Raw genomic sequence first — 12,096 nt, forward strand, 5'->3', positions numbered from 1 at the left:
AGTAACAACACACGTATTTTATAGTATACAGTAATAATAACATCTACACAGTAACAACACACGTGTTTTATAGTATACAGTAATAATAACATCTACACAGTAACAACACACGTGTTTTATAGTAATCAGTAATAATAATATCTACACAGTAACAACACACGTGTTTTATAGTAATCAGTAATAATAACATCTACACAGTAACAACACACGTGTTTTATAGTAATCAGTAATAATAACATCTACACAGTAACAACACACGTGTTTTATAGTAATCAGTAATAATAACATCTACACAGTAACAACACACGTGTTTTATAGTAATCAGTAATAATAACATCTACACAGTAACAACACACGTGTTTTATAGTAATCAGTAATAATAACATCTACACAGTAACAACACACGTGTTTTATACTAATCAGTAATAATAACATCTACACAGTAACAACACACGTGTTTTATAGTAATCAGTAATAATAACATCTACACAGTAACAACACACGTGTTTTATAGTAATCAGTAATAATAACATCTACACAGTAACAACACACGTGTTTTATAGTAATCAGTAATAATAACATCTACACAGTAACAACACACGTGTTTTATACTAATCAGTAATAATAACATCTACACAGTAACAACACACGTGTTTTATAGTAATCAGTAATAATAACATCTACACAGTAACAACACACGTGTTTTATAGTAATCAGTAATAATAACATCTACACAGCAACAACACACGTGTTTTATAATAATCAGTAATAATAACATCCACACAGTAACAACACACGTGTTTTATAGTAATCAGTAATAATAACATCTACACAGTAACAACACACGTGTTTTATAGGAATCAGTAATAATAACATCTACACAGTAACAACACACGTGTTTTATAGTAATCAGTAATAATAACATCTACACAGTAACAACACATGTGTTTTATACTAATCAGTAATAATAACATCTACACAGTAACAACACACGTGTTTTATAGTAATCAGTAACAATAACATCTACACAGTAACAACACATGTGTTTTATAGTAATCGGTAATAATAACATCTACACAGTAACAACACAAGTGTGTTATAGTAATCAGTAACAATAACACCTACACAGTAACAACACATGTGTTTTATAGTAATCAGTAATAATAACATCTACACAGTAACAACACACGTGTTTTATAGTAATCAGTAATAATAACATCTACACAGTAACAACACATGTGTTTTATAGTAATCGGTAATAATAACATCTACACAGTAACAACACAAGTGTGTTATAGTAATCAGTAACAATAACACCTACACAGTAACAACACATGTGTTTTATAGTAATCGGTAATAATAACATCTACACAGTATCAACACACGTGTTTTATAGTAATCAGTAATAATAACATCTACACAGTAACAACACATGTGTTTTATAGTAATCGGTAATAAAAACATCTACACAATAACAACACAAGTGTGTTATAGTAATCAGTAACAATAACACCTACACAGTAACAACACATGTGTTTTATAGTAATCAATAATAATAACATCTACACAGTAACAACACACGTGTTTTATAGTAATCAGTAATAATAACATCTACACAGTAACAACACATGTGTTTTATAGTAATCGGTAATAATAACATCTACACAGTAACAACACAAGTGTGTTATAGTAATCAGTAACAATAACACCTACACAGTAACAATACATGTGTTTTATAGTAATCGGTAATAATAACATCTACACAGTAACAACACACGTGTTTTATAGTAATCAGTAATAATAACATCTACACCATAACAACACGTGTTTTATAGTAATCAGTGATAATAACATCTACACAGTAACAACACACGTGTTTTATAGTAATCAGTAATAATAACATCTACACAGTAACAACACATGTGTTTTATAGTAATCGGTAATAAAAACATCTACACAGTAACAACACAAGTGTGTTATAGTAATCAGTAACAATAACACCTACACAGTAACAACACAAGTGTGTTATAGTAATAAATAATAATAACATCTACACAGTAACAACACACGTGTTTTATAGTAATCAGTAATAATAACACCTACACAGTAACAACACATGTGTATTATAGTAATCGGTAATAATAACATCTACACAGTAACAACACACGTGTTTTATAGTAATCAGTAATAATAACATCTACACAGTAACAACACACGTGTTTTATAGTAATCAGTAATAATAACATCTACACAGTAACAACACACGTGTTTTATAGCAATCAGTGATAATAACATCTACACAGTAACAACACACGTGTTTTATAGTAATCAGTAATAATAACATCTACACAGTAACAACACACGTGTTTTATAGTAATCAGTAATAATAACATCTACACAGTAACAACACACGTGTTTTATAGTAATCGGTAATAATAACATCTACACAGTAACAACACACGTGTTTTATAGCAATCAGTAACAACACACGTGTTTTATACTGATCAGTAACAATCACCTCTACACAGTAACAACACACGTGTTTTATAGTAATCAGTAATAATAACATCTACACAGTAACAACACACGTGTTTTATAGTAATCAGTAACAATAACATCTACACAGTAAGAACACACGTGTTTTATAGTAATCAGTAATAATAACATCTACAAAGTAACAACACATGTGTTTTATAGTAATCAGTAACAAAAACATCTACACAGTAACAACACACGTGTTTTATAGTAATCAGTAATAATAACATCTACACAGTAACATCACACGTATTTTATAGTAATCAGTAATAATAACATCTACACAGTAACAACACACGTGTTTTATAGTAATCAGTAATAATAACATCTACACAGTAACATCACACGTATTTTATAGTAATCAGTAACAATCACCTCTACACAGTAACAACACACGTGTTTTATAGCAATCAGTGATAATAACATCTACACAGTAACAACACACGTGTTTTATAGTAATCAGTAATAATAACATCTACACAGTAACAACACACGTGTTTTATAGTAATCAGTAACAATAACATCTACACAGTAAGAACACACGTGTTTTATAGTAATCAGTAATAATAACATCTACACAGTAACAATACATGTGTTTTATAGTAATCAGTAACAAAAACATCTACACAGTAACAACACACGTGTTTTATAGTAATCAGTAATAATAACATCTACACCGTAACAACACACGTGCTTTATAGTAATCAGTAACAATAACATCTACACAGTAACAGCACACGTGTTTTATACTAATCAGTGATAATAACATCTACACAGTAACAACACACGTGTTTTTTATAGTAATCAGTAACAACACAGGTGTTTTATAGTAATCAGTAACAATAACCTCTACACAGTAACAACACACGTGTTTTATAGTAATCAGTAATAATAACATCTACACAGTAACATCACACGTATTTTATAGCAATCAGTAATAATAACCTGAATATCCTTTTATCTAACAATATAAGTATCGTTGTTATTTAACTATATAAGTATCCTTGTTATCTAACTATATAAGTATCCTTGTTATTTGATTATATATGTATCTAACTATATAGGTATCGTTGTTATCTGACTATAGAAATATCCTTGTTATCTGACTATGTAAGTGTCTTAATTTTCTAACTATATAAGTATTCTTGTTATCTATCTATGTAAGTGTGCTTGTTATCCAACTATATAAGTATCGTTGTTATTTAACTATATAGGTATCCTTGTGATCTGACTATATAAGTATCCTTGTTTTCTAATTATTTAAATATTCTTGTTGTCTAACTATTATCAGTATCCTTGTTATCTATCTATATAAGTATTCTTGTTACCTAACTATATAAGTATCTTTGTTATCCAACTATATAAGTATTCTTGTTATCTGACTATATAAGTATCTTAATTTTCTAACTATATAAGTATCCTTGTTATTTATCTATGTAAGTGTGCTTGTTATCCAACTATATAAGTATCGTTGTTATTTAACTATATAGGTATCCTTGTTATCTGACTATATAAGTATCCTTGTTTTCTAATTATTTAAATATCCTTGTTTTCTAATTATTTAAATATCCTTGTTGTCTAACTATTATCAGTATCCTTGTTATGTATCTATATAAGTATTCTTGTTATCTAACTATATAAATATCCTTGTTATCTGACTATGTAAGTGTCCTTGTTATCCAAGTGTATAAGTATCCTTGTTATCCAACTATATAAGTATCCTTGTTATCTGACTATATAAGTATCTTGATTATCTAATTATTATCAGTATCCTTGTTATCTAACTATATAAGTATCCTTGTGATCTAACTATATAAGCATCCTTGTGATCTAACTATATAAGTATCCTTGTTATCTAACTATATAAATATTCTTGTTATCTGACCATATAAGTATCCTTGTTATCTAACTATATAAGTATTCTTGTTATCTAACTATATAAGTATCCTTGTTATCTAACTATATAAGTATCCTTGTTATCTGACTATATAAGTATCCTTGTTATCTGACTATATAAGTATTCTTGTTATCTGACCATATAAGTATTCTTGTTATCTAACTATATAAGTATTCTTGTTATCTAACTATATAAGTATTCTTGTTGTCTGACCATATAAGTATTCTTGTTATCTAACTATATAAGTATCCTTGTTATCTGACTATATATGTATTCTTGTTATCTAACTATATAAGTATTCTTGTTATCTAACTATATAAGTATTCTTGTTATCTAACTATATAAGTATCCTTGTTATCTGACTATATAAGTATCCTTGTTATCTGACTATATAAGTATCCTTGTTATCTGACTATATAAGTATCCTTGTTATCTGACTATATAAGTATCCTTGTTATCTGACTATATAAGTATTCTTGTTATCTGACTATATAAGTATCCTTGTTATCTGACTATATATGTATGTTTTGATGGTGATAGAATTTAGCTACAATTGTATTTCAGGATGTCTGATTATTGGTTAATTGTTTTTAACCACAACAACATCCTAGTTTGAGATGAAATTAAAATGATTAGAGTTTGTAAGTACTGTAGTTTTATGTTGGAACACCAGGATCGCTGATGTGTCCTAATTGTCTCTGTAAATATTAATTTCTGAAGATGGTGATAGTTTGATTGCTTTTCCAAGGCTGTAAATGTTCTGCAGTATAAAGACATTTTGTGTCTTGGGGACAGAGCGACGAGTTCCACATTTTTAACACCCCAACCCCCACGACGTCTCCGCTCTTAGCAGGCAGGACTCATTCACTATCAAGTCACGTGGTGTATTTATTACGTTGTCCAATCACAAACGTTCTCTTGAGAAAGAGGCTTCTCTGACAGATGAGGAAAGACGCATTGATAATTTCGTAACCCAGCGCTGATAGCGACCAGTTCATTGATATAATATCGTTCGGTGGAAGGTTATCGGACTGTCTCAATAACATATTGAATTTTTCTGAGAGACAACGATCGAATATCGCCATCCGCTCATTTTCCTTGCGACACCGATTGACCTACTTACACATACGCTGACCACCTCATTTTGCGGGTGTACCTCTCGGCCTTGAGCAAGCAATGCATAGGACCTGCTGCTCTGCGCTCGTGTCTCAAGACGACCAGATTGTTCCTGACTGTTCGCTGCCAACGAAAGTGGAAAATATAGAACCTCTTGGCGAAGTCTGGCGAGCCCAACAGGTAGGTGGGACAGACTTGTGGTTTCGCTGGAAGTATTTATTTAAACAACTCATTTCTGCGATAGTTGTTGTGTTTTTGGTACTGCAGTGGTGGTTCATTTCTGTTCCCAGGTTTGGAAAATGTGGCTCTGTTTAATTGTAGGTGGTATAAACAGTAAATCACCAGCAATTACATGACCAGAATGTGTCGTAGCATAAACGTCTAAACATGACATTAATACCTTGAGGCTGTCTCTTCTAGGCTGTACAGAATACAGGAATGTGTCTCTTCTAGGCTGCGCAGGATGCATGAATGTGTCTTTTCTACGCTGTACATGAATCGTGGATATTCATGGTCTAAGCGGTATATAAACACCTGGACACATAGAACCTATGAATTTTTGGACTTGTTCTTGAGATGAACCCAACACTTAGCTACTCTCATGGTGTAGGCTTAGCGTGTTAACATGTTTCTTCATGTTTTAATATTTATTGCTTTTTTTAGTTTAAAAAGTTTAACGGTTAACAGTTTTCTAACCCTCACAGGTCTACAACAGTAGAAAAGTTTTAAGGTATTTAATGCTAAAATTTCGGGTTCGATCCCTATGGTAGGCTTAGTGAAGCTACTCCATTGTGCAGCTTCATACTTAAAGACGAAATACGAAAGAATACCCTAAGGGAAACTTGGGAACTACAGCGAATACATAATTAATTCAAATGACAAGTGAACGTTTAGTTTTTCCATTTTAAATATAATAACAAAGCTTGACTTTTATGAAATATTGTCTGTCCATGTACAGTTACAGCTCGAGAGACCCGGGGTTTAAACCCGGCCGTGAGTTTTTCGTTCCTTTTACAAAATTATTACTTCAGAAACTCATTAGTGAAGTTAGATATAAAGTATAAAAATTTAAATTACTTATGATGAGAAAGAATCTATCTAAACATTACAGTGGCAACCATTTATACTGAGGTAGAAGTTTACCAAAACAACCATTTATCCTGAGGTAGAAGTTTACCAAAACAACCATTTATACTGAGGTAGAAGTTTACCAAAACAACCATTTATACTGAGGTAGAAGTTTACCAAAACAACCATTTATACTGAGGTAGAAGTTTACCAAAACAACCATTTATACCGAGGTAGAAGTTTACCAAAACAACCATTTATACTGAGGTAGAAGTTTACCAATACAACCATTTATACTGAGGTAGAAGTTTACCAAAACAACCATTTATACTGAGGTAGAAGTTTACCAAAACAACCATTTATACTGAGGTAGAAGTTTACCAAAACAACCATTTATACTGAGGTAGAAGTTTACCAAAACAACCATTTATACCGAGGTAGAAGTTTACCAAAACAACCATTTATACCGAGGTAGAAGTTTACCAAAACAACCATTTATACCGAGGTAGAAGTTTACCAAAACAACCATTTATACTGAGGTAGAAGTTTACCAAAACAACCATTTATACTGAGGTAGAAGTTTACCAAAACAACCATTTATACTGAGGTAGAAGTTTACCAAAACAACCATTTATACTGAGGTAGAAGTTTACCAAAACAACCATTTATACCGAGGTAGAAGTTTACCAAAACAACCATTTATACCGAGGTAGAAGTTTACCAAAACAACCATTTATACCGAGGTAGAAGTTTACCAAAACAACCATTTATACTGAGGTAGAAGTTTACCAAAACAACCATTTATACTGAGGTAGAAGTTTACCAAAACAACCATTTATACTGAGGTAGAAGTTTACCAAAACAACCATTTATACTGAGGTAGAAGTTTACCAAAACAACCATTTATACTGAGGTAGAAGTTTACCAAAACAACCATTTATACCGAGGTAGAAGTTTACCAAAACAACCATTTATACTGAGGTAGAAGTTTACCAAAACAACCATTTATACCGAGGTAGAAGTTTACCAAAACAACCATTTATACTGAGGTAGAAGTTTACCAAAACAACCATTTATACCGAGGTAGAAGTTTACCAAAACAACCATTTATACCGAGGTAGAAGTTTACCAAAACAACCATTTATACTGAGGTAGAAGTTTACCAATACAACCATTTATACTGAGGTAGAAGTTTACCAAAACAACCATTTATACTGAGGTAGAAGTTTACCAATACAACCATTTATACTGAGGTAGAAGTTTACCAAAACAACCATTTATACTGAGGTAGAAGTTTACCAAAACAACCATTTATACTGAGGTAGAAGTTTACCAAAACAACCATTTATACTGAGGTAGAAGTTTACCAAAACAACCATTTATACTGAGGTAGAAGTTTACCAAAACAACCATTTATACTGAGGTAGAAGTTTACCAATACAACCATTTATACTGAGGTAGAAGTTTACCAAAACAACCATTTATACTGAGGTAGAAGTTTACCAAAACAACCATTTATACTGAGATAGAAGTTTACCAATACAACCATTTATACTGAGGTAGAAGTTTACTAAAACAACCATTTATACTGAGGTAGAAGTTTACCAATACAACCATTTATACTGAGGTAGAAGTTTACCAATACAACCATTTATACTGAGGTAGAAGTTTACCAAAACAACCATTTATACTGAGGTTGAAGTTTACCAAAACAACTATTTATACTGAGGTAGAAGTTTACCAAAACAACCATTTATACTGAGGTTGAAGTTTACCAAAACAACCATTTATACTGAGGTAGAAGTTTACCAAAACAACCATTTATACTGAGGTAAAAGTTTACCAAAACAACCATTTATACTGAGGTAGAAGTTTACCAAAACAACCATTTATACTGAGGTAGAAGTTTACCAAAACAACCATTTATACTGAGGTAGAAGTTTACCAAAACAACTATTTATACTGAGGTAGAAGTTTACCAAAACAACCATTTATACTGAGGTAGAAGTTTACCAAAACAACCATTTATACTGAGGTAGAAGTTTACCAAAACAACCATTTATACCGAGGTAGAAGTTTACCAAAACAACCATTTATACTGAGGTAGAAGTTTACCAAAACAACCATTTATACTGAGGTAGAAGTTTACCAAAACAACCATTTATACTGAGGTAGAAGTTTACCAAAACAACCATTTATACCGAGGTAGAAGTTTACCAAAACAACCATTTATACCGAGGTAGAAGTTTACCAAAACAACCATTTATACTGAGGTAGAAGTTTACCAATACAACCATTTATACTGAGGTAGAAGTTTACTAAAACAACCATTTATAATGAGGTAGAAGTTTACCAAAACAACCATTAAAACTGAGGTAGAAGTTTACCAATACAACCATTTATACTGAGGTAGAAGTTTACCAAAACAACCATTTATACTGAGGTAGAAGTTTACCAAAACAACCATTAAAACTGAGGTAGAAGTTTACCAAAACAACCATTAAAACTGAGGTAGAAGTTTACCAATACAACCATTTATACTGAGGTAGAAGTTTACCAAAACAACCATTTATACTGAGGTAGAAGTTTACCAAAACAACCATTTATACTGAGGTAGAAGTTTACCAAAACAACCATTTATACTGAGGTAGAAGTTTACCAAAACAACCATTTATACTGAGGTAGAAGTTTACCAAAACAACCATTTATACCGAGGTAGAAGTTTACCAAAACAACCATTTATACCGAGGTAGAAGTTTACCAAAACAACCATTTATACCGAGGTAGAAGTTTACCAAAACAACTATTTATACTGAGGTAGAAGTTTACCAAAACAACTATTTATACTGAGGTAGAAGTTTACCAAAACAACCATTTATACTGAGGTTGAAGTTTACCAAAACAACCATTTATACTGAGGTAGAAGTTTACCAAAACAACTATTTATACTGAGGTAGAAGTTTACCAAAACAACTATTTATACTGAGGTAGAAGTTTACCAAAACAACCATTTATACTGAGGTTGAAGTTTACCAAAACAACCATTTATACTGAGGTAGAAGTTTACCAAAACAACTATTTTTACTGAGGTAGAAGTTTACCAAAACAACTATTTATACTGAGGTAGAAGTTTACCAAAACAACCATTTATACCGAGGTAGAAGTTTACCAAAACAACCATTTATACTGAGGTAGAAGTTTACCAATAAAACCATTTATACTGAGGTAGAAGTTTACTAAAACAACCATTTATAATGAGGTAGAAGTTTACCAAAACAACCATTAAAACTGAGGTAGAAGTTTACCAATACAACCATTTATACTGAGGTAGAAGTTTACCAAAACAACCATTTATACTGAGGTAGAAGTTTACCAAAACAACCATTAAAACTGAGGTAGAAGTTTACCAATACAACCATTTATACTGAGGTAGAAGTTTACCAAAACAACCATTTATACTGAGGTAGAAGTTTACCAAAACAACCATTTATACTGAGGTAGAAGTTTACCAAAACAACCATTTATACTGAGGTAGAAGTTTACCAAAACAACCATTTATACTGAGGTAGAAGTTTACCAAAACAACCATTTATACCGAGGTAGAAGTTTACCAAAACAACCATTTATACCGAGGTAGAAGTTTACCAAAACAACCATTTATACCGAGGTAGAAGTTTACCAAAACAACTATTTATACTGAGGTAGAAGTTTACCAAAACAACTATTTATACTGAGGTAGAAGTTTACCAAAACAACCATTTATACTGAGGTTGAAGTTTACCAAAACAACCATTTATACTGAGGTAGAAGTTTACCAAAACAACTATTTATACTGAGGTAGAAGTTTACCAAAACAACTATTTATACTGAGGTAGAAGTTTACCAAAACAACCATTTATACTGAGGTTGAAGTTTACCAAAACAACCATTTATACTGAGGTAGAAGTTTACCAAAACAACTATTTTTACTGAGGTAGAAGTTTACCAAAACAACTATTTATACTGAGGTAGAAGTTTACCAAAACAACTATTTATACTGAGGTAGAAGTTTACCAAAACAACCATTTATACTGAGGTTGAAGTTTACCAAAACAACTATTTATACTGAGGTAGAAGTTTACCAAAACAACCATTTATACTGAGGTAGAAGTTTACCAAAACAACTATTTATACTGAGGTAGAAGTTTACCAAAACAACTATTTATACTGAGGTAGAAGTTTACCAAAACAACCATTTATACTGAGGTAGAAGTTTACCAAAACAACCATTTATACCGAGGTAGAAGTTTACCAAAACAACCATTTATACTGAGGTAGAAGTTTACCAAAACAACCATTTATACTGAGGTAGAAGTTTACCAAAACAACCATTTATACTGAGGTAGAAGTTTACCAAAACAACTATTTATACTGAGGTAGAAGTTTACCAAAACAACCATTTATACTGAGGTAGAAGTTTACCAAAACAACCATTTATACCGAGGTAGAAGTTTACCAAAACAACCATTTATACTGAGGTAGAAGTTTACCAAAACAACCATTTATACTGAGGTAGAAGTTTACCAAAACAACCATTTATACTGAGGTAGAAGTTTACCAAAACAACCATTTATACCGAGGTAGAAGTTTACCAAAACAACCATTTATACCGAGGTAGAAGTTTACCAAAACAACCATTTATACTGAGGTAGAAGTTTACCAATACAACCATTTATACTGAGGTAGAAGTTTACTAAAACAACCATTTATACTGAGGTAGAAGTTTACCAAAACAACCATTAAAACTGAGGTAGAAGTTTACCAAAACAACCATTTATACTGAGGTAGAAGTTTACCAAAACAACCATTTATACTGAGGTAGAAGTTTACCAAAACAACCATTAAAACTGAGGTAGAAGTTTACCAATACAACCATTTATACTGAGGTAGAAGTTTACCAAAACAACCATTTATACTGAGGTAGAAGTTTACCAATACAACCATTTATACTGAGGTAGAAGTTTACCAAAACAACCATTTATACTGAGGTAGAAGTTTACCAATACAACCATTTATACTGAGGTAGAAGTTTACCAAAACAACCATTAAAACTGAGGTAGAAGTTTACCAATACAACCATTTATACTGAGGTAGAAGTTTACCAAAACAACCATTAAAACTGAGGTAGAAGTTTACCAAAACAACCATTTATACTGAGGTAGAAGTTTACCAAAACAACCATTTATACTGAGGTAGAAGTTTACCAAAACAACCATTAAAACTGAGGTAGAAGTTTACCAATACAACCATTTATACTGAGGTAGAAGTTTACCAAAACAACCATTAAAACTGAGGTAGAAGTTTACCAATACAACCATTTATACTGAGGTAGAAGTTTACCAAAACAACCATTAAAACTGAGGTAGAAGTTTACCAAAACAACCATTTATACTGAGGTAGAAGTTTACCAATACAACCATTTATACTGAGGTAGAAGTTTA

At 31.5% G+C, this 12,096-nt stretch overlaps 1 protein-coding gene across 2 annotated transcripts in view; it reads left to right on the forward strand.

Moving 5' to 3' along the window:
* The window catches only part of LOC143228626 (uncharacterized), a 123,919-nt gene that overhangs the window by 10,676 nt on the left and 101,147 nt on the right, over window positions 1-12,096 (forward strand). Inside the window, exon 1 of one of the 2 annotated variants that reach the window (XM_076459853.1) lies at window positions 5,364-5,728. The exons of the other annotated variant lie outside the window; for it this stretch is intronic. Within the exon in view, the coding sequence (XP_076315968.1) occupies window positions 5,609-5,728 (120 nt within the window). The 5' untranslated portion in view covers window positions 5,364-5,608. Of the gene's footprint in view, window positions 1-5,363; window positions 5,729-12,096 lie in introns of those variants that run through there. 2 annotated transcript variants of the gene reach the window in all.

Source organism: Tachypleus tridentatus, chromosome 10, assembly GCF_004210375.1.
Source record: "Tachypleus tridentatus isolate NWPU-2018 chromosome 10, ASM421037v1, whole genome shotgun sequence".
Classification (NCBI taxonomy): domain Eukaryota; kingdom Metazoa; phylum Arthropoda; class Merostomata; order Xiphosura; family Limulidae; genus Tachypleus; species Tachypleus tridentatus.